Source organism: Anser brachyrhynchus (genome assembly GCF_964034855.1).
Source record: "Anser brachyrhynchus genome assembly, chromosome: 3".
Classification (NCBI taxonomy): Eukaryota; Metazoa; Chordata; class Aves; order Anseriformes; family Anatidae; genus Anser; species Anser brachyrhynchus.
Window position 1 is genome coordinate 24,467,841 of NC_137696.1, and position 24,998 is coordinate 24,492,838.

Genomic DNA, 24,998 nt, shown 5'->3' on the forward strand with positions numbered 1-24,998 from the left:
TATGTTTCCAGATTTACGGGGCTGTAGGCAACTAACGCTTTGGGCACTCAAGGGAGCAGGACAGACAAAATGGTACAGAGCATGCTTCCCAACACTGGACTCCTGTTTGAGGAGACTTTGGTCTCCTCACTGAGCTGCAGGATGTTCTACAGTTTAAGGTATTTTCAGCTTCTGCTGAACCATGTAGCACAGCCTTTTGAGATTCATGTCCTTCATTTTGTTTGACCCATGGATCTTTAATTAGTCCACACAGAGTGGCACAACTTAAGTGGATGAAGGGACCCAACAAGAGACTATACAAGCTTGTGCAGATATTGATAAAGTTAATAATGTGCAGATATTGATAAAGATAACAACCAAGTGTCTTAAATTATAGCAGAGGAACTTAATTGCTTAACTTAGTCTGCTTCACACACGATACTTTGAGTTCAGAATCAGAAAATTTTAGCAAGGTCATACTTTCTTATTACAGTTATTAAAAATATATTTACTGATATTTTTGTTGCCTAGAATAAATGACACAATAAAATATAAGAAAATGAAATAAATACTTTATCAACCTTTAATAAAATACTAGAGGCCTAGCTATTACTATACTATGTTCAAAACATTTATGAAATACTGTCTGTCATTTGATGTGTAGAATATGTCATATCTAGTGAATACATAGCAAGTACCATGGCTTTGTAGCTGTTTGCATCAAAACAGCAAGTTTTGGAAGGACTCTTTTTTCTTGATGCAAGGCAAACTGGGGCTGTGCTGAAATAGTCATTTACAGTATGTAAACACAAGCTTGAAAGCCATTGTTAGGAAAAAGCATAGCTTTTTTGTGTGTGTTTGCCTTTTTTTCTTCCTTGTTTTCTTTTTTTTCAGTTCCAGATATCAGTTCCAGTCCTGATTAGTTACTGGTGAATAACATTAATTTCCACTGAGATTTGGCTAAAAAGGGCATGAACATTCCATGAGAACACGTTTTATTTTTATCCTTTCTGCTTTTCTGTTGTAACTGAATTTTAGTTTTTGCATAAAAATACAAAATACGAGACCAATTTGTTTGTGTCTCTTAGGCTATTCCACTCAGAGGAATAATGGGTCCTTTTTCTTTTTTTCCACCGTAGCACAAAAAGCAGCAACTTGCCTCCTTTTGGCAATCTCTGAATTAAAACACTGATCTGTATGTTGCAGTCTGGAACACTCCTTCATTCATTCTTCAAAAGAAGAACAAGGAGACACTGATGGGTCAGAACAGGGAATTTCATGTTGCCATAATCTGACCAGCTACTAGGATTTGGGTTACAAAAGCTAGACTTTGGTCCTGCTGACTGGAAACATATTTTACATTGGCGCTGAACATAAATACAAGAAACCATGCATCATGAATAGTTTGATTTCATTTTGGTCAGCTTTTTTGAAAGTTTACAGTTTTACGCAGTCCCTAATTTCCCTTAATTTAAAGCAATATGCTCTGGATGGATGGAAGACTCTTTGGAAAACTGTACTGAGAGGAAAATTGTCAAATTTGTAGGGCATGTCAAACATGACTTTGGAATGGTCTGTTTTAGCTTTGGTACAATTAAAAAAAATCATTAATAGTTTACGCAACAGACAAAAGACTTTTCTCATTAAATCTATAGATTATCTCAGGCTGAGGAGAGCTAAAAGTTGGAGGACAAAATTAGAATTCAAAGTGATCTTGAAGATTTTGAAAGGCAGCATGAATATATAAGATACAGTTCAAAAACGACAAATTCAAAAGATATTATTAAAGAATAATGAAATATTCAATTACATGTCAGGAAACAGTTGTCCAGGTGCAGTTTTGTAGCAAAGTTCTGAGGGCTCTAGGGGCTCTTCAGCTAGCACTGGAGAGTGTTATACTGTTGTGAAAAAGCATAGGTCACTTTTAAAGGTTTAAATAGGAGTGTAAATAAATAAACAGATTGGATGAAAGGATCCTTTCTTATGCTCTGTTTTGCTGTAGTATGTCTCACTTTTTTGTCCAGTTTTGAGCACCACATCTAAAGAAATGTGTGTATTGGCTGGATGGAGGCAAGGGACAGCAACGAGAATTGAGTGGGTGAAGTTAGACTTGAAGAAATGCATTTATTTGGACTAAAGAATATATGACAGAGAAGACACCTGTAAAAGCTTGCTGGAAAGGGTAAAGTAGCAGTTGGTCTGCCCTGGATGAGACCATAAGTAGTAGACTTAAATTGAAGCAAATGAGATGCAGGGTAAGCATTGGGAAAACTTTCTACTGAAAAGTTAACCTTGTTTGCATTGCCTCACATGTCTTGTATGCAGTGGCTTAGGTGTGGTTATTTTCAGTTTTGACTAAGGTATGGAAGAGAAGATCTCTTCATGTCCCCTCTATTTCTATTTCAACTCTGTTTTCTATGGTTTTGTTTAGTCATCCATTTCATTAAAGAGAGAAATATATGGTAAAATTCACCATTTTTATTTAGTTAGTTGTGGATGCAAAAAAAAAAAAAAACAGATACCAGGTGCGAGCACTACTTGAAGCTCACTCAAATTTTGTCCTCACTCAAACTGTAGCATGATCAGCTGTTAATATTAATGAATGTTACACGTGCCATCCACCCAGACCACAAAGCTGACCACAAAGAAGAGTCCAGTGCTGCTTTGTGTTTTCTGCCACCAAATGTCTCCTAGGATAGTCATATTTGCTTTGAAAACCCTTTCACAATAAAACAATGCTTTGATTTTTCCTGTCTGAGAACTATGTCCTCTTGAGCAATGAGGTGCTCATTGTAGGTGATAGATGCTTATATATAGTGGCACAGTTTTATTAACAATGGGTTTCCTCTCTTTCCCCTTCCCTTTCTTCCATAGAAATGGAATGTGAGTCAGACAAAGATTCGCATAATTTCAACAATAATATTCATACTGTTTGGCTGCGTGCTGTTTGTTGCTCTTCCTGCAGTTATATTCAAGCACATAGAAGGCTGGAGCACACTAGATGCAATTTACTTTGTGGTTATCACTTTAACTACCATTGGATTTGGTGACTATGTTGCAGGTAAGATTTTTCTCACTGCTCTTTATCTCATGATATTTTGCACAGTGATAAATGTTCTGCCTTTTTATATTTCTTTTGGGGAGAACAGGTGAGCACTGACCCAACTCTGGTGGTGGTGGCAGGGGTGGTTTTACCTTTCTCACCCAGTTTTACCCTTCGTCATTCTTGTGTCAAGCCCTGTGAGACTGCCACCTTGGATCATGTGGCTGACTACATTCAGGAGGTGGGACGATGAAACAGTCTCCCTCTGACTACATATGCTTCTTTTTTTTCCTCTGTTTTATTGTTAAAAAGATGTTTTACCTGATTTTAGATAATTTTTTGGCTTTACAGATTGAGAGAAGTACCAGAATAATTACAGTATTTTAGTCTGCTGAGTATTTTTACTTTAACTGGAGTCCTTTAGTGTCTCATTTTGCTCAGTTATATATGCAACTTAGTTTTTGTGTGCATATTTTGCTTTCAAAGTGTTGATCCAGATTTCTTCTTCTGCCACTGAAATTCTGTTGCTCTTGTATCTTTCTGTACTTTTGTTTGCTCTGTGTGCATTTGCCCATGTGTGTTTTACAATATAAGAAGGTGTAGCACAGCTTATAGATGACATGACCAACACCTGGTTCTATTAATCTAGACTGGATTAGTTACAAATGAATAAAACAAGCTCAACTTGAAAAAAATAAAAATAATAATAAAAAAGGGTGTGCCTGTTATCTACACTATTTTTTATTTCTTGAAAAGGTGAAAGATCTCTTCTCAGAATAGGACTAAGTATATGCTGTCTGTATTGAAGGTGCATTGATCTGAGCCAGTGAGGTGGTGAGGTTAGGATTACAAGTTCAGAATTTCATGTTGCGAGTCCAAGACTTGCTTTCCTCAGCCAGATTGTTCTTATTTTGATTTTGTCTTCAAGAATTTGTGGTTCTGAACAGATTCTGACTAGCACCAAATCAAAAATTTATGCTATTTCAAAGCCAAGAGTCTGGGTGCTTTAGACTTTCTTTCCTTTCGTGTATGTGTGTGGCAGGGCATAAAAATAACAATGTATAAAGGCCTGGTTATATTTGCCGTAAGAAATCACATGAAATGGCCCACTTTACTCTAACTGGAACACTGAGTACATTCATCATTACTCTCATTATAAAATTTCTGCAGATTTTCTATTTGTAGACCACTTGATATTGTAATTTGTTCCTACATGATGTCTGGTTTTTAATTTTACCAGGAAACACTTTCCCTTTCTACAGAATGTTCTTGAATTATGTTGATCTATACCTTGTGGCCTTTTATGGTCTTTATGCATATTTTTAAGTTCTGCTTTAATGGCGATATCAAAATGCTATGAATATTTTCTATTTACTTTTAGAGCAACAGGCAAGACACTCCTATTCATTCTGTAATATGTTATTGACTTAGAGTTTCAGTGTGTAGGAATTGAACTCATACTTGCAGTGAAGACTCTTAAGAGAATATGTTTAGACTATCTCTATCTTCTCTATGAAGCTAATGTGGCCACTAGATTGTTTTTTGTCAGAGATGAAGTTGACAATAAGCTTGTTCATTGTTATCTTCTTTGTGTGGACTGACATACTCAGTTGACAGCAGATGACTAGATGACTGATTTGTGCAGTTGACACACAGGAGAGAAGGGATGCCATCCAGAGGGACCTTGACAGGCTTGAGAGATGGGCCTGTGCAAATCTCATGAAGTTTAACAAGGTTGAGTACAAGGTCCTGCACCTGGGTCAGGGCAATCCCAAGCATGAATACAGGCTGGGAGATGAGTGGATCGAGAGCAATCCCAAGGAGAAGGACTTGGGGGTGTTGGTGGATGGAAAAACTCAACATGAGCTGGCAATGTGCACTTGCAGAAAGGCAGCCATATCCTAGGGTGCATCAAAAGAAGCATGGCCAGCAGGCCAAGGGAAGTGATTCTCCCCCTCTACTCCTCACCTGGAGTACAGCATTCAGCTCTGGGGTCCCCAGCATAAGAAGGATAGGGGCCTGTTGGAGAGAGTCCAGAGGAGGGTCATGAGGAAGATCAGAGGGCTGGAGCACCTCTCCTACAACAGGCTGAGATTGTTGGAGTTGATAGTCTAGAGAAGAAAAGGCTCCATAGAAACCTTACAGTGGTCTTCCACTACCTAAAGGGGGTCTATGGAAAAGATAGGGAGAGTCTTTCTGAGGGAATATGTAGTGATAGGACAAGGGGTAACAGTTTTAAAGAGGGTAGATTTAGATATAAGGAAGAAATTCCATCATATTAAGCTATTTTAAAAGGAAAACTGACGATGGAAATTATCAGTTTAGCTGATAACATTTGTCTTAAGGGCTAGGTTTCCTTATTAATTTTGAGAAAGCATGCAGAATATTTTGCAAGCTACCAAATTAGTAAGCTGTCTTTATGATTTTTTGTTTGCTTGTGGTGTTTTTTTAGGTAAGCCATAACCACCTTGTAGACATTAAATACCATTGGTGTTTTGTTGTAGATCTTATCTAGAACACACTCACCCAAAAGTTTAAAAGCTGAATGCCAGAAAATGAGATGAAGCAAATAGGGATAAGGCATGTAATGGTGTAAATGGCTATAGGGGAGGTTGTCATGATGGAACATAAGTATTTCATCTGGCAGAAGCATCTGACATCATTGTGGATCTAGAGCGTGACATTTCTTGGTTCTGATTTGTCATGGTGAGTTGTGCATCAGGCAGAACGCTACTTCAGTCCAGTTATAAGTGCCTAGGTGACCAGCCACTTGAGGAAAAAAATAGACTGACATTAACTTAGTCCTTTTTTCTGATTTTTTTTGGCTGGGAAGGAATGTTCCTTAAATAATATTTAGTGTAAATTGCCTTCTACCACTCAGAAGAATAGTCAAAACTAAAACAGAGTGGTGGGCAGTGTCATTTCAATTTGCAATTATAATGGAGTGGACTTCTAGAACAACAACAAAAAAGGCAATTCTTTTAGCACATTGGAGTTCCATGGGATATTTCATAATTATGTGTAAATTTTGTTTCATAAAGTTCCCTCAAACAAAACAAAATTCCTAACTATTTGAAAACTTCCAAATATTCTGGTAATTATCTTATTATCTTTCTGGGAACTGTCATCCCAGTGGAAAAAACAAGTCTGAAGGTCCTGGATAGTAATGTCATGGCTGTGATAATGTGTATCAGGGTTAAGAGAAACATTTCTTACAGTATTTCTCTTTTCACTAACATGGAATTGGCTGCTGCCTGGCACCACTGGATTTGAAAGCTGAAGAGAAGCCTTGGAGAACTTTTAGGAAGTAAAGGAGAGTGTTTCCAAATAGCTGTACCAGAAGGGAACCAACAGGAGAACATGAGATTACGGAATGTAATGGTATTAAAGGTTGTAGGGCTGGCTGTTACAATAGAAATACTTGTTCTCCAGATTTTTTTCTACAAATTTCTTCTCATTTGTACTGGAGAACATGCATTCAGTTCCCAGGAACCACAAGGCCAAAACATTCCCTTTTGTACTGAGAATCTAAGTTGCCATTTGGAGCCTATGGAAATTTTAGCTGCAGTTTCAACTAGCAAGAGAAGTCCTAAGGTAGATGTAAAAGGCTGATCATTCAGGGTGTGTGCAAGGAGAGAAAAGGTGAACAGTTTTTGTATTGCATGTTCAAGAAAATACATGGATAGTATTTCAAAAAAAAAAAAACCAACCTCTTTCTGTCTTGGAAAATGGATTTTTTTTTCTTTTTAATTGGGGTTGGGGGTGAAGGGTGGGGTTGATTTTTTTGATGGGGAGATTGAGTTTTTAATATATTTTTATTCTTTTTTTAAGAGTTTTTTATAACTGAAGAAGGTTTACCATAGTAGCTTTTCACACGTGCAAATACACGCACACAAAGGAAGTAAGAAACTGTCTCTTGAAAATCATGCCATACTGATTCGAACATAGCTTATCTTGTTTTCAAGGGAGACCATGAATAATACTAGAGAAGAAAAAACAATCAAACTATTATAAATAATCCAAAAGAGGAAAGTTAGAGGACTTTTCATGTCATGTCATTTTTAGTGTAATGAAAGATAATGTTGGCTACCAATGTTAGCAATGAGATCAAAATATATGTAACATGACAATGCATTGTTCATATGTGCAGATAAATCCTTAAATATTTCTGGAGGAGATAGTCTAGCAGCTATCAAATACAAAGTAGATTAGATGCCCAGAACTTGACAATTACGTGAAGGTCAGAAATATTAATACCACATCAGTAGTCTGTTTCACAGCCATAATGAATAAGGTTATGCTGCAATCAGTCCAATTTAACTAATCACAGAGTTTTGTGAGTCTTGAATTTTAAAATGTTTTCTAAGGTGTTCTTTCTTTTTTTCTTTTGATCTGTGATTTTAGCTCATAGCTTCTTTACTGTTTTGGGCTGTAATTGAATTAGGTTTATTGCCATTTTAATATATATATGTATATGGGTCTGCACTGAATTACTTGGAGGGAGAACTAATTTGTAGAATACTGTTAGATTTTTAGTCTCATTTAACATCACCAACCTGAAACACCTTACATACTGGTCATAGCAATCCCATTGATCTTTGCTCTCTCCTGCTGGCATTGTTTTTTTTTTGGCATTCAGAAGTGCTCTTTGTCACCTCAGGACTTCGTATCTTTTATAAGGGCTATAAGGTGTGAACCATGTAGGCTGTTTTAAGCTTAAGTCAGCGTGCAGTGTTTCACTCAATTTCTGTATAGGACAGTGTGGAAAGGGTGTTTATAGCCGTGCCCTGTATTCTGAAGTAGCTCTCCATTTTCCACTGAGTGGTATCAAGTAACTTGTATAGCCAACATTATATTCTTTCTTGCAGATGGTGCAAATGTTGTCTTGTCCCCAGCACGCCGCTTCTCCAGGTCTCTGCATAAGCTAGCCTTACTCTGTCCCTTTTTGCAGTTCTTCGAGGTAATTCCTTTCAAGGTGCAGGGCCAAACCTCCATGTTTCTTTGGAATGGGACAAACGAAGTTTCTGGATTATGCCAGTTGCCCATGGTGCCAGGTTCATCTTGACTGATGGACAAGCTACTGATTGAGGGATGGCTACTTGTTAACCTTTGATTTAAGTTGTGCTTAAATTTAATCACTTTTTTATGCTCAGAATTTGTACTGTTAATAAAAAATAATAAAGACCATTCCTGGTCTGAAGGGCCAACTTTGGAATAACACAGAAGTTTATGCTAATATGGAATTAAGATATTCAACATCAATATTGTCTTTCATTCTTTATATTATAGTTTTGAAGCAAAAACATGAACAAAAAGATACTTTAGAGATAGAGATTTCTAGATTTAGAGATTTTAGAATATTTGTGTGTTTGTCTGCTATGAAAGGATAGAGAAAAGAGTGGCAACAATAGAGAATACCGTTTACTTAATTTATGTAATATAATTGTTATATGTAAATTTAAGCCTGATCACTTACTGGATAAACAGAATCCGTCCTAATGTACAACTGAAATCTTGTTGAATGCCATCCTTCACTAAAACATAGAACTTTTTACCTCAGAAAGGAAAGGTGGTTGGGCCATAAAAAAAAATCTATGCCTTCCATGGAAAATCCTAAATCATTTAAAAGTTGTTTGGCAGTAAAAATGGTGGCAGCAGCAATGCAAAGTCTGATGAAGATGAATGAGAAAGCTCTTTGATTTCTCATTGATTTCTAGGGAGTTTGGAATCAAATCTGTACCACAAAACATCTCAGCAATAAACTGAGGCTGCTCTTTGTAAAGATAAAGGCAGTGAAAATTCTAGTTAGAGCTGGTGCATGCCAGTTGACCAAATCTCTGGGAAGGTAGATATATATCTTTGTTTGTTAATGCTATTTCAGGTAAAGTTCAAACAAAGTTGGACAAAAGTTTTTGTCCCTTGGCCCACAAAACTAATTTTGCCAAACATTAAAATTCAACTTGCTTCTCAGCATTTTGCTTCCGAAGGCATTATGTAAAATCTGCTTTGCAAAAGACAGATGATAGCATTACTAAAAGTGGTGCTATGAAAAATTCATGCAAATCTATCATGTTGATACACTTTTTACAGTGTTACTGGTAAATTCATTAGATTAATTATCTCACACTTCAGTACAAATATATTTACGTGTACATACACAAATATATTTGTACACATTTATGTAAATTGCAATTCAGTAGTAAATGAATTTCATTTACTGTGAACTCAGTACAGTTGATTTTGATTGTTTTCCTATTTATGATATTGTGTTACTCTATGACACTTGAACATTTCTGCTGAATTCCTCCAATAGTTACAAAAGATAATACTTATCTCAGGACAAATATCCTTAAGTATATCTCTTTTTCCCTGGTCTTCCATTAAATCAAGACCTCACCAGGAGTCTCTGAAATTCATAGATTCAAGAGCTGATAAAGACTTCAGCTGCCTTTCTAGAGGGTTTTGACTGTCCCTTGCAAACTTTGGGAAAGCTGAACTCCTTTGGGCATGGCTAGATGGAGCCATCTCCTGGCCAGACAGCAGAGAAAACTCTTAATTGAATATTAAGACCTGATCTGGTAATTAACCTTGCTGTAAACAAATTACATATACATGATGAAGGAATTGCTGCCTGCAGACTGATATATTTGGGTTCCAGTTCCCATTTATAAACTTTACACACTGGAAATTAGAAATCTGGCAAGTGGATACCTTACATTGTATGTCTTTGTGCATTGTATGAACGTATGAAGAGTGTGAACCAAGGAGTGTGGTTCGTTGCTGACTCCTGATAGAGCTAAGGCATGGTGGTAATCCACCACTTTTTTGAATGATAGCAGGGACATGTCATCTGGATATCCTCTTTTACTGCATTGACGCAAGGTGGATGTTAACATATTTCTCTATTTTGTTTGTCCTGGCATGTGACAAACTCAACCTTTTGGGTGAATGGCTGTCTTCTGTTCTGTTCTGATAAAGCCCTGTCTTGTACTATATTTGTGACTGTACAAGTGTTGAAGTATCCATTTTTGCAATATGGATTTCATCTCTTAGGCAGTTGAATAAACCACTACAGCTCAACAATTTTTATTTATGAAAGGGCTTATTGACATGAGAAAAACAATTTCCATCTATGAGGAATCCCACACTAACATACTAGTCAGTAAAATTCTTTGTTTGCATGTAATCTGCATGGTGATTAGATAATAAGAGCTAGGAAAAACATTGCCCTTCATGAAAGGGGGTGAAGAGCATTTTCATTTGGCTGTTTCAGTGGGCAGACATGCAAATTTCTGTTTACAGCAACCCAGATAAAGAGTATTCTTTTATTTGTCATAGTTTAGCTGATCTGCAAGTTGTAGACTTGTTTTATTGTACTACAAGATGTGAAATATGAGTTACTTTGTTTTGTCTGAGAGATCTGGATAAACATAACTTCATTTTAATTTTATTTTTATTTTGGGGGGAGGGTGGGGGGATAGGATAAAGCATCTGTTCTTTATAGTTGTATTGGACCTAAAAGTTCCATTACAGACATCTCTGAAACTTATCCTTTTTTACTTCAACACTTGGAAAGAAGAAAGTATCTGGTTCTTATGGCAGTGGGATTCAAAAAAGCTGCCTTCAGCTGCCACGTACTTCATCCTTTTTTTTTTAGTATGATCAGCTCAGCTCAAGTCTCTGTAGCCTGGTTTCCTCTTCAGTAAAAAGGAGATGGCAATGTTTGACTGCCCAACAGGGACATTTGTTAATGCAGGTACTATTCTTCTCTACTAGGGTTAAAGGATTCATGTAATTCAGATGTGCTTCTAAGTCCTTGCAAAATCAGATTTCTCAGCATAAAACATATTCCAGAACAACACTTAAAATTTCGTACAGCATGTGTATTTGGAGCAGGTGGGAAGTCCTTCTGTTCAAGCTGTCTTCAACAACCTTAAGTGTCCTCCACCTTAAGTGATGGTATCTCAAAAGCTGAATAAGTTTGTCAGTGTTCATTTTAAATATTGTGAAAGATTAGGAACTATTGTGTACATTTTCATACTATTGCTGATCTGCTTTTTATTTTTTTTCATTTTTAGAAAAAGAATTAACTTTAAAATAGTATTGCACCTATAACAATTAAGTGTGCTTTATTTTTAACTTCATTGTTTTTCAGGGGGATCAGATATTGAGTACCTAGATTTTTATAAGCCAGTGGTGTGGTTCTGGATCCTTGTTGGGCTTGCTTACTTTGCAGCTGTCCTCAGCATGATTGGAGACTGGCTAAGAGTCATATCAAAAAAGACAAAGGAAGAGGTAAGAACATTTTGAAAGGAGAAGAAATACTGTTTTTTAAAAACTTTGATTAGCAGTCAGGTGAACTTACAAACCCTTTTACTCTTAGGGAATGGGACAAAGCTGTCCGTATATTAAATATATGCTTCAGCTCAAATGGAACTGTAGCAGTCTAGTCCAACATACAGTGAATTTTACGTGGCTGCATATAAATTTATGTAAACTGTATTGTTGAATGGTGTATACACAATTGTGACTGAGTGGAAAAATTTCTCTGAAAGAATTACTCTAGATGGTAGAATAAAGTCGGTGATTTTTGAGGCAAAAAAATCATTCTGCTTTCATTGTTTCTGTATGGGATGCAGATATGTAAAAGTAAAAAAAAAAAAATCACTAAATAGTTATATTCAAGATACCTTTCATCGTTTTACAGCACTAAGAGAATAAATGTTTCCTATTATGTAGGGTATTGAAATGAATTATTTAAATATGTCTGGGTGTATTTTACTATAATTATCTTCAGCTGCATGCATAGCTATTTGTAGTCAGGTGCATTGTTTTCAGTTAAAATATATTCTTATTTGTAAATGTGTATTTATCATTTCAATGATACAATATTTTACTTTAAATCTTTATTTACTTTACTTTTAAGTGACAAAACTTATTTTTGTCACTTTAACAAAATGTTCTGGCTTCTAAAAATGTTAGAGGATAAATAAAAAATTCCTTTGACAATTAGCACAGTTCAACTTTCACTAGAAGTTTCAGAAAGAAATTGATTTTGTTTTAAGCAATGTATTATTTCCCTCTAATTTTACTTCAGTTCCTCTGCACATATCAGTTCATATGTGTTATTTAAACAGAAAAAAATCTTGTTTTTGGATGAGATGAATATGCTGGTTATTGTGCAATGGCCTGCTACTTATGTTTCTTTAAATTGTCTCTGTAGCTGTAGGGCATGGCATCAATGTCTAGATGTAATCTTGACATTGCTTGAGTTCCCAAAGTCCTTACTATAAAGGGTAGTTTACACCCATCCATCTTGACTCATTACAGTCTCCTTGGGTCACTCAGGGCCACTGCCTCTTCCTGACCAAAGGGCAGTGGTGATAGTGAGAGCAGGCAAGAGGGTGTGAGCTGGGCACTCGGGCAGGATTACTAAGCCCATTTTGTGAGCTCTGTAGCCTTTTTGCACTGCTCTTGCTACGCTTAGAGCTCTTAGAGCTAGTGACAGCATTGTGGCAGGCCTGTTCTAAGGAAATTTTTTTCTAAGAATTTCATAAACACTTATTGCAATAAAAGAATCAGCAGCTAACTAATGAGACAATGTAGCTCCAAAGCAGAGGAGCTACTTATTTGATCAAATTTATTTAAAGATTATTAGAACTCATCTTTTGCCTCTGCTCTGCAAATTTTAAATTATATTTATAGTTTGGTTTACACAATTAGCTTTTGTAGTGTCCCTCACAAATATGGAGCAGGACATATCGCACAAGTGTTCTCATTTCCAGGTTCAACATTTTTGCAGGATCACTATCTTGTGTTCTGGAAGAGCATTGAGGGCATCTTTATCAGTCAACCTGCATGATCTCCACTGTCTGTAGGGAAACCAGCAGATCACTTCAAATGGTGTTAGCCTGTATTGTTTTTGTGTATTATTTTGAACTTAAGAATTAGGTCCATCTAGCCCATTACTTCATCTGCACTGGGAAAAAGTAAGAGTTGGACAAGTACGTGTGGTGTTTGCCTGTTGTCTAACTGTTCACAACCTGGGTCAATTCCTAAACTGCATTTAGTTTCTAGATTCCTGAATAAAAGTGGTATTATGACTAAGGCACTATGACCTGGGACTATGCAAAAATACCTTGTTCAGGCTTCACTTTGCAGCACTTCCTCATGCACTAGTGACACAATCTAGTTCTTCATGATACTTCCTGAAATGAATCTGGTCTTTAATCTTACTTTTCTCATACTCTTCTATTAGGCAGTAAGATCTCTGGATAAGATGCTATCTTGACTATATAATTGTACATAGCACTGAGGGTTTAATCTTGTTTAGAATGTCTCATTATCCATGTTATTATAATGATAATATATTAAGAATGTTTGAATTGTTATGTCTTTTTTCTTATACTGAAGACATTTCAGTATAGGCTAAGAAACATGAATTGAACAGAGTCATGGATTTCTAACATATTAAGTGTATTCCTAGTTATATTAAGCAAAACTCAAAATTTCCCAGGTTATCCAGCACAGTGCTATGCCGAAGTTTCTTTCCTCAGGCACCAGGAATGTATCCCCTCTTTCCTCTTTCCATTCTTTCTCACCTTTGTAGCCTAAACAAGCATATTCATTTTGTCTACAGAAAGGAAAACTTCGTTCTTCACATATATCCAAATTCTCTTGGCTGATGCAGGTATTAAGGATTTTGCTGTATACAAGTGTCTCATGTGTTTTAGGTTAGATTAAAGACAGACATAACATAATTTGTACCATTTGTTCAATTAATCATATCCCTGATGTTCAGAAATATTCCCCCACTTTTTAACCCATTGCTCAAGCATGTCTGAAAAAAATGCATAACAGAAAATGTTCTAGCAATAACTACTACAGTATCAGAAATGTGAGAACAATTTGAGAAAACAGAATCATGGCATAGTACTATTTGTGTGCTAGTTAGGAGTTATGAAATATTATTTCTGGATTCTATCTTAATTTTGTAAGAATAAATTTGTGTACAAATATAGTGTATTTTGCTGTGAGATGAACTGTTTGATTAAACAGAAGCATTGTACAAGTATTCACTTTATAAGTAGCATTTTATGACTTTAAAACTGCTGTTCTCAAATCATCTTTGCTATCTGTCCAGGAAAATTCGAGTGAAAAAGTTGAGACAGTTCAGTGGAAATGTAGTCATTAAATCTCCTCTTTGCCAGCAGAAGCCAGAGGACACTCTGAATTTCTTGAATTATCTGTTTTTTCAGTTAAGCTTAAATTTATGATGGTCTGTTCCAGCTTCTGTGGATGCAGATTATAACAGAAGAACCTATCTGTAGTTCAGATAATAGAAATAAGTGCAATGGAAAATCCTAGTCATAAGCATGATTTTTTTTACTGTTTTTTAAGGAAACATTTTGTCAGTCTTTGGGGGGAATAGCTCATTATTCCCAGAAACAGCCTTTAACACTGGAAACTATGCTACTATGCTATATACTGAAATCTACTGAGAGACAGAGGCTATGATAAAATCTATAGGATATATCACAAGGATCACTGAGTCCAACTCCTGGGATCCCAAAATATGACCCCCCTCCTCCCCCAATAAAACAAAACATGTTATTGCTTATTTAGAGTACATATTGTGTAAGGAAACCTCCACGTTCCAAGAAATTGTTGATCATGATTATCATCTAATTTCCTGTTCAGATTTTTCTTTACTAATGCAGTTGTATTGTTCTTAAAAGCAGTTTACATAAGGATTTGTGGTAATAATGCTCTATAATGTTTCAACAAATAAAAAAAAAAAATCTATTTTTTTATGATACCACCAGAAAAGTTTCTCATATGTGAAGTGGAGTTGAAATAAAAAAAAAAAAATCTGGTCAGATATTCATTGATCCACAATAATGCTGTATTTTGATATTAAAATACAGATAGCCAGGATGTCTTTCAGTTGCTCAGGTGGCCTTTGTCTCCTGAAATAGTCTTGAGAGTTTTGAATGCCTCAGATAGGGAGGGAAGTGAAAGACAAGTAGAGACAGAAGTGGGAGTTTTAGAAGGATAGATCTGCTGCTGGAAGCAGTTCATACAGTAAGATAGATGAAGTGTCAGAAAGTCATTGGAACATGCTGTGTGCTAAAATCTTAAGTAGGCGATCTGTCTCTGAAGTTCAGCTTCAGAGTACTAGCTTGCCTGAACCTCCCCCCTCTTCATTATTCTCTGTACTCTGATTACTCAGAGCACTTACATAGTCTTCTGATTTTAGTTGCTTTGAAAGGTAAAATTTCAGGATTTTTTTTCCTTGTCATATTTTCTTTTACCTCAGTATGCAGCAGCTTCTGAATTTCAGTGTTTCCTGCAAAGATGCCTGCCCAATCAAGAATCCTAGTCATTTAGGCTATAAATTTCAAATTCCCATTTATAAGATTAAGCGCTTGCATCCCTTGGCCTCACGATAGTGTTTAAACTCTAGTCCATTCAAGCTCTAGACTCCATTTAAGTCAATGAAGATGTGATTAACCTCCACTGGAGATGTTAACATCAGAACTAGTCATCTACATTGCCTTTATAGTCACTGGAAAGAAATGACTGTTTCTAGTATAACCTGTTTGAATTTTTTAAGGTATCAACTTTAAGATGATGAATTATAAGATGAATTATATTCTCAAAGAGTCTGTTCTCTTTGGTGTATATCAAGAGCCCAAGTGAATGACTTGTGTTAGACATTAGCTCAGTTTGGACAAGTGATTTTTCATGCTGGGTGTCTTTCTTTTGAATTGAATGACATGGATCCAGCTTTAAAGACCAAATCTAAGACTTCATGAGAAATAGCACATTCATTTCTTGTGAAAATTCAAGAGGTAAATGTTACCTTTGGTATTTATAAACAATTTGATTCATCTGAATCATCATTCTGTTTAATCCTTGGCACCAGTGGCAGATTTGTCACTTATGTCTGTCAAAACAGAATTAAGCTTGTCATGATGATGCCATGGAAATTATTGCACTCTGTAGTATTTGTTGTCATTTTATTTTACTATAGCTTAGGGCTAAATGCGTTCATGCAGCATATGGGGCCCAAAATTAAAGAGAAGGTGAACCTCTCATATTCCCTGAATGTAGGCTTTATGCATGGAAATGGTATGGTATTTCTGTCTTGTTCTATTATTTTTATTTTTATTAAAAAGGAAGAAAAATTAGTCAGGTCTGACTTTACAAAACAGCTGAGCCAAATTATTTGCTCATCCATGCTGAAAACACTGGCCTTCCTTTCTCCCTCCTTTATCCTCTGTCCTTCCCCTGGCCTTCTCCCCAGTTTCTCTGTAGTATGCTACACCTCTGACTTAGCAATATATCTGGTGCTTATTTGATTGTAAAATGAGTGGACTCAACTTGCTAGGAAAGGGACATAAGAGTTTTGCAAGACTTCAGTAAATTCAATCAGCCTAGCAGGTAAACGGGCCTCAGAGCCTCTGCAGTGAGGGTATGTGACCGAGGAGGAAGGAGGTTTTCCTTCAGTGACAATGAGCTCTTAATTTGGCACTTGCTATTTTATGAGACAACATCCATTGAGTTAGAAATGAAACTGATCAGAATAACTCTTCAGCCTGGTGATCAGAGGCTTTTTACAAAGCTGTGAGTGCATTGCTGATCCATTGCACGTTGCTTTAAGCAAGATGGAGCAGCTTCTGTTGAGGAAAACAACTCAGGGCTTTTCCTTTTCTTAAAAACAAAACATTTCAATAATGCTAACGATCATCTATTCACAAGTTCAAAGGGTTGGGCAGAAGGACTTGGTGCGAGCCTGTTCCTAGCAAGTGCTGAATTAGAGAAATATTTGTAGGAGGCAGTCATAGCGCAAAAGCAATTGCAGGTGAAGTCCTTTTACATGACAGTGATTAATGGGGGTGACACAATGCTAGGATGTGCCAGCAGGGGATTGTTGAATTTCTGTAGGAAAATGGTGTTACAGCTGCAGGTGTTATAAAAAGGAATATTGCCAGAAAACAGTCCCTAGCTCCGTGGCCTAAGATTCAGGCAGAATGCAGAGTGCTACAAAAAATGGTGAAAAAAGAGCTGTCTGAAAAGAAGTCTGCCTAGCTTTAAGAGTTTCTCCCGGTCCATCCAAGATGTGCGGAAATGTGTATCTGAGAAAGAATTGCAACATTCAAAAAATGATTGTTTCTAATAATTTGTGTCAGATGGGGAAGAACATAGAGTATTAGGTCATAAGGTCATAAAATATTTGTATAATAAATGCAGCTCTAGGCCTCCAGTCAAACTTGAATAGCAATAGGACAGAAAAAAAAATAAAAAAGATGGGAATACATCCCTCCATGATTTTTCTCAGTCTTGGAGCCATATAGAGTGGTATTAGTGTAAGAAAAAGGAAGAAATGGCTGACCTGATTTTGAATGAAATTTGATCTAATTCTAAAAGATCACAAGGATAAGCTACCATGGTGGTTTTCTAGGTCCTGCCATTGCAACAGTCTAGTACTGAGTTTCTGTGTTGGTCACTCTTTTACACCATCATAGTCTGCAATAAGGAATGAAAGGATGTGTTGTTCTGTTAGTCCGAGAGAAACTAATCTGCTGATTGGTTTTGACACTTTATTTCTTGAGATGTCTTTTTTCATAGCTTTGTGTACTTCAGACACAATGCCTGCTTAACTTAGTCTCAGATTCACTGCACACACAAAGGTAATACCTATGCTGTTATCATATTGTGTGGCTTATGTTTATATCCTACCTCTTAGCAGAGGATACTAAAGCTCTTTAGAAATGTCTATGTTATTGTATAGTAAGTACCAGGTCCCTAAGTGATGCTGGTGTGGTGTTGATTATAAGAGAAGTGCTACGCAAATACACCTCTGTTAGCAGCTTGGACACTGTGCCTGGTAAGGGAAGGTGGGCACTGGGGGGCATGTTACCTGCCAGCACCAGCACTTAACCCTGCTCTTCCACATGCTCCCCATTGCCTCACTGTGCTGACTTGGACAATTCAGGAGTGATACAATGCCTTCAGTTCAGGTTGCATTCAACTAGACAGTGATGACAAGAGCTATTGAATTTGCAAAAATAAAACTGGAGCAAATTACTTACACTTCATAGTAAGATAGAAATTGATTAAAGAGTTCTGTTATAGCAATGGCATTTCTCAGAGTTAATTACACATGAAGATTCCCTGAATGTAGGTTATCACCACTTACATTAGGAGATCTTGATTTTTTTTGGAGATGAGATGTAATTGATCCTTTAAGCCACTGAGACAAATGTACCTGTGACTTAACTCTATTGACAGTGATATTTAGTCTTGAATGTCTTCAACCCCCATCTTCATGATTAACATTCCTGAAGACTTTACAAAAATAATAAATAATAATAATAATAAGTTAATCTCAGAGCTTAGATATTATTAGGACAAGACACCAGAACATGTTAGCAATAATGTGTATGCATTTGATAACTCTGTTGTGGAAAAGTCCTCGGACAAAGCCGATTCAGCAGAATAACCTTGCATCTTCAAGAAGCTGTGTTGACAGTGAGGAAATTGTGTTTTGCAATAATGGATAAAAGGGACTGAAGACATTATGGAATACTTTTTGTTACAAGGGGTAAGTGCAGTTGTAATACTCAGGTGGAACAACTTTAGTGGAGCTTTAATATTTCACAGAAGTATTGCTCCAGATATAGATATTGGAAATTTAAGGATTAAGCAATTTTTGGTGGGACTTGACCATGTAAATACAGTAGCCAGTCTTTATTCAGTACCAAGTCAAAATTAAGTCTTTTGTTTTTATGTTCTCTTCAGCATATCTTTATAAGGAGAAAAAAAAAAGTCCAATGAAATTATGAAAGTTATCTTTTTTCCTGTGGGAGAAATTTGAGAGAGCCTTTCAACTGCTTGTGGCTTGGATTTTGTTATGCTTCTAGTATAACTCTCAAAATGTTTGCTATTTCTGGCTGCAGTAAAGTTATGGGCTGTAGAGAGTAGACAGACTACATGTTGGCCTCCTGAATCACATTAGGGTCAGCTGATAGAGCTTCATGTAAACTTAAACTTTCTTGTGATTAATTCTTGTGATTCTTGTGAGTGTAATTCACACCCACCATGTTGAGAGGGGTTGGATGCTCTCTGAGGTAGACAAAACAACTAAATAGAATGACTGATTTTGATAGGAAAATGTAATCATCTCTTTTTTGTTATGCTTGAAACTTTACTAATATAGTGGAACACGATGGGTGGAGCTAATCAGACCAATAGCTTGTGTACAGTAATGAAAGATACACATGCAGCTCTATGCAAAGAGGTGTCTGATGGGCAGTATCAGGTACCTAACATGGGATTGTTTATATTTCTGGAGGAAAAAAAGGTAAACCAAAGCAAAAATGTGGTGACTGTTGTATTTGGCTCTGTTTTTGTAGAGGTGATTAAAAAAATATAATTGTAAGCTACCTGTTCCTATTTAGTTGAATTAGACCATGAGAGATCAAAAGGGACACTTCTGTATCTGCTATCTGTCGTATCTCTACAAAATATACTCCCACAGCTGCCACCATAGATGCATCTCCACAACAAAATAATCAAAATTTGCAGGCTCTCTGCATTCCCATTGGACAATGTGGTTTATTTCATCCAAGGCATCAGATGTTCTCATGGAAGTTATGTGGGTGAAACCAAACAGTCATTGCTCACTGGAATGAACTCACAAACATTATTTATTAACGGACTGAATAATCCAATTACCAGTGGGAGAGAATTGTTCCCAAAACACTTCTGACCACCATGTCTACAAAAATATCACTGTCTATGTAATTGTAATGTTACTCCAGAAGATGGCAACTTCATAAAACAGAACCTTTCCCCTCTGATATTTGGCCTTAAAAAAAGGGATACCTGTACCTGTTAGGGGATCCCAAAGAGAGAACAATTACTGCTTTATTTGTACCATTCAACTTGAAATTTAGGTTTGGTGGCTTAAAAACTTGTAGAAGAGTTCTTTGCTACAGAGCTGAGGTCTGGGAAGAACAAAGGAATGGAAGATAGTGATTAAACTCCTGGGAAAGCTTGGCATACACATCTTGTTAGTGCCTGTGGTCTTTCCTCTCTGTTGTGTTAAAGACAAGTAGACAAGAGTCTTCTCTACCTATTCACTGATTATAGCCCAATGGAGTTAGGATATTCTCTAATAATGTTATAATTAGAAATGCTAAAGGCCATATACTGGGAATGGGAATTTATTTACTTTGACTATAAATTCTTAATATACAGGAAAAGAATGGCTGTCAATCAAAATGTCTGTGAAACCTATCTTTTCCTATTTTGCAATGATGAGCATAAATTTTGGGCAGGAAGAAGTGGTGTATGCTTCCCCAGGCCCGCAGGAAAGCGAGAAGGCAGAGATACAAACCCTCATACAGAGTCAGCCCACCCAGCAACTGCATTGTTAAATACATCTAGTATCTCTGTACCTACATTTTTTTTAATTTCATTTTTTAAGTGGGAATTTTAGAGAACAGTTTCTGAGAAGGCTGGATGAGTTTCTTGAAAGCTAAGACAAAATGTTATGTACTCTACTTTGCTGCCTGGATAATGTGACATGTACATGCTCTTTCTAGTTTTGTCGCTGAGTAGCATATCATGGAGAAGTTAATTGGATGTGTTATTTTTAAGTAACAGAAAAGTACATTGGAGAGGAAAAAAAGCTGAAAAACTTTGGAGAATGCATTAAGGATAAATGTTAGAAATCATATACTGAGGAACATCTAGAGCATTAAGAATTTCAGTAAGGAAGGCCACTTTTTTTTCCCTCCTAAAATACAGTCAGAGGTGTATCATATGCTCATTATTTAATTGATTTTGGGGGGGTTTGTACTAACATTATGACCATCATAAAGTGTATGAGCCCTGCATACAAAAGGAAAAAACAAAAGGGTACAGATATCAAAGAAAAAACTACACACTTCATTTAGAAATACATATAGTCTCATTTTCTTGCACAGTGTGTGTAATGTCTATATTTTGTTTAGTACTCACTGGTATAGCTCCTTCCAGACATACTTTCATATCATATACCTGAATTCTATCCAGGCAATGATATCTTCCCTTTCTGTGAACAGAAGCAGATTAACTGGTTATACTTTAACATTAGAATTTTTCAAGAATGACCCTGAGAGAGAGAAGCAAACTAAGGCAAAGTTAGAACAGTGTATGTTCACTTCAGCCTATTTAAGGAGGTCCTTCTCTGTTTGCTTGTTTGTTTCTATTTTATTTTATTGACCACAGCTGTGACTTAATTCAAAGTGCAGACTAGTCATATGTAAAGGTTATGGCTACATGACTTGTGCTGTCCAGACCATACTTAATAGGATGAGCAGTCTTCCTGCATGTTGGGCAGTTCTGTTTGTATAATTATTTGGTTATCTGTTCAGAGCATGTCCAGAAAGGTCCTCAAATTCCTGACAAATATAAGGAATTAGAGTTAATGTAATGAAGAACAAGTCATGTTCTTCAGTACCTTCAAATATTTTTTTCTTTTAGCAGTAGCATCCCCTTGGGCATGCTTACATTCAGGATTATGTGATTGGCCTCTATCCAAGACCTGAGCTCAGCTAGAAAACAAAGCTAAAACATGGTAATGAAAATCAATAGCGAAGGTGTTGGTCTCACCCATAGTACTGGCTGAGAGACTTGTCCTGCACCAATTTTATGTTGGTATTAATTTAGATACTTTTTGTCAGGAATAGGATAATGAGTGATTACTTAATGTCCATGTTTTTTCCTAGGCCCATTAAATTCAGGATGTCCATCTTTAGATAATATTGTTGATAAGGTATATGCAGAGTCCGGGAACTGTTTCATCATTCAGAAAGTTCATACAGTATTTTTGGTGTGTAGTTTTATTTTTTATTTTTTTAAACTGACTTTAATAGGAATGAGAAGCCACATTTCAGAATTGTTCAGATACTGTTTCCACTGTGTACTGATAGAAAAATTGTGAAATTAAAAAGCTGACTGGGTGGCTGCGCCCAAAGAGTTGCAGTGAATGGAGTTAAATCCAGCTGGGGGTCGGTCATTAATGGTGTCCCTCAGGGTTCAGTATTGGGGCCAGTTATCTTCAATATCTTTATCGATGCTCTGGATGAATGGATCAAGTGCACCCTCAGTAAGTTTGCAGACAACACCAAGTTAAGCATGAGTGTTGATCTGCTCAATGATAGGAGGACTCTGCAGAGGAATCTGGATAGGCTGGACTGATGGGCCAAGGCCAACTGTATGAGGTTCAGCAAGGCCAAGTGCCAGGTCCTGTACTTGGGGCACAACAACCCCAAGCAGCGCTACGGGCTGGGGGAAGAGTGGCTGGAAAGCTACCCAGTTGAAAGGGTCCTTGGGGTACTGGTCAATAGCTGACTGAATATGAACCAGCAGTGTGGTCAGGTGGCCAAGAAGCCCAACAACATCTTGGCTTGCATCAGAAATAGCATGGCCAGCAGGATTATAGAAATGATTGTCCCCCTGTACTCTGCTCTGGTGAGGCCGCACCTCGAGTACTGTGTTCAGCTTTAGGCCCCTCACTACAAGAAGGACATCGAGGCCCTGGAGCGTGTCTAAAAAAGGGTGACAAAGCTGTTGAAGGGCCTGGAACACAAGTCCTGTGAGGAGCGGCTGAGGAATCTGGGATTGTTTAGCCTGGAGAAAAGAAGGCTCAGGGGAGACCTTATCATATTTTACAATTACCTTAAAGGAGGCTATGGGAAGGTGTGGATTGGGCTCTTCTCCCAAGAGCTAAGATGAGGGGAAATGGCCTTTAAATTGCACCATGGGAAGTTCAGGTTGGATATTAGGAGGAATTTCTTTACTGAAAGGGTTGTGAAGTATTGGAACAGGCTGCCCAGGGAAACGGTTGAGTCACCATCAAGAGGACTTCAAAAAATGTGTAGATGTAGTGCTTAGTGACATGGTTTAATGGCGGACTTGGCAGTACTAGGTAAAGATTGGACTGGAGGATCTTAAAGGCCTTTGCCAACCTAAATGATGTTACGGTTCTAAGTCAGTCCTGGAGCTGAGCTAGGGACTATGTCCCCATTGCTAGTGGTATTTCTATTCCCTGACAATCAGGAGTGAGCAACATCACCAGTTTAGTGCTACTTATCATATGGCTGACTTGAGTGCTATCACTGTGACTTGTTTTTCCTATTAACTCCTGAAATATTTTGTCATTCAGCTTTATGTAACGTACTTAGTTGTCAATAATTTCTGTGAATGAGACCATATCCTTGCATCAAGTTGCTCCCAACTATGGTATCTGCAGAATCTGGAGTTCTGTGCTGTAATGAGGTAAGAGAATTTGAGAAAAGTAAAAAAATATTACAGAAAGTACATAGTGGTTTTTTTTGAGCAGCATAGGCAACTGGAATTTCAATCACTTTGCATAAAAGATTTTGTGGCTGTCAGTGCCCAGATGAAGAGGAGCTATAATGCAGTATAAAGAAATGTCATACCCTAAGGACAGAAAGAACCTGAACATAAACAGAAATGTCCATATGGATAAAGGGAGGATCAGATTTTGAGAGTGAGTTGCTTATGTTCACTGGCAGTTGAAAACTGCACCCTTCTTTTCCTGTAACCTTTTGTACTTGAATCTGTAAGTGCTATGGAATTGAGAGTTTTATTCTGAAAACATAACATTTCGAGTGCATTTCAGTTCACACAAAAGCTAAGCAATAATTTGGGGTACACATAGTTCACACAGCACTGAACTTCTAGTTTCTCCTGCTGTGCCAATTACCTATGATTTACTATTAATGTATTTCAATTCTGCTTAGCAACAACACAGCATTTTTCAATGTTTTCAATGATTTTAATATAAAGCTGAAATTGTGCCAAACAGCATCATAGCTCTGGTATATGGACAAATATGATTGAGACCACCATGTTCATGTTCCACATCACCTTAATTGGAACATGAGACTGTCTCCAAAAGGCATATCTAATGATGTTCTTCATCTAGCTGCATAAATTTCTTTCCCTAAAGAAATCTAATTAGAAGTTAGTAATTAAATATCCTAACAACTACAGTTTGAAAATTCTCCAGAATAACTAACATGCGTGAGTTACACTGCCTGTGCTCCATCACCAACATGTGGTGCCCCAAGACAGCTCCATCACCAACATGTGGTGAGGGGGACTGGTGGGGTAGTTCAGAGCATGTACTAAGGGTTACATGTACTTGCTCTTGTCAGAAGCATGGTCAGCTGTTTTTTCTTTGCTGGGAGAACATGAGAGAAGCAGTAACTGAAATTGCTATTAAAAGGCAGGTTAAAAAGGTTAGGGGGAGGCAGTTCAAGATGCTTGTGGCTTCCAGTAGGTTGCCAAGACACAATTTTAAAACTACTAATCTGATAAAATCCCTTCAATGTGACTATGTGAAATGGCAGAGATGTGTGTATGAGCAAAATAAATGGAATGCTTGTACAGCTGGTGAAAGCTACAAACATGCTGGGTAAAATAGAAACCCATATACTGTCTATTTGCTCCCCTTGACAGTAGCGTGCTCCAGAATCTGAGCAGCCTGCCTTTATACAAGATTTGGAGCAGGACAGAGCTGCCCTAGGGTGTGCACTGATACTCCTTATCATATTTTTATTACTTGTTTACTACAAATAAAAATATTGTAGCAGCTGAAATGTTTCAGCAGTACAGATTACATTATTTTCAGATCTGAAGTGCAGTGTGTCTGATCCTAATTGCGCAATTTAAATACTAATAATCATTCAGCTGAGCAAATCCTCTGTGTATTACAGATAATAATCCTTGTTTTAGAAAATATATGTAATGGGTCCACATTAGTCAATGGTGTAATTCACTGAAGCTGAGACAAATGTAATAAAATGACCTCTGGGTAAAGAGTTTTTTGTTTTGTTTCTGGAGGGGGGAAGTTCTCCTGAAAACTTGTCACTCCTGAGTGAGCTGATTATTT

The 24,998-nt window shown here is 37.0% G+C and overlaps 1 protein-coding gene across 6 annotated transcripts in view; it reads left to right on the forward strand.

Moving 5' to 3' along the window:
• Positions 1-24,998, forward strand: part of KCNK2 (potassium two pore domain channel subfamily K member 2) — a 160,357-nt gene that overhangs the window by 128,001 nt on the left and 7,358 nt on the right. For 5 of the 6 annotated variants that reach the window (XM_080587225.1, XM_080587226.1, XM_080587227.1 and 2 more), the window contains 3 exons: positions 2,854-3,040; positions 7,891-8,076; positions 11,178-11,317. In XM_080587225.1, coding sequence (XP_080443351.1) covers positions 2,854-3,040; positions 7,891-8,076; positions 11,178-11,317 — 513 coding nt within the window. The remainder of the gene's footprint in view (positions 1-2,853; positions 3,041-7,890; positions 8,077-11,177; positions 11,318-24,998) is intronic. The other variant, XM_080587228.1, reaches the window with a different exon arrangement.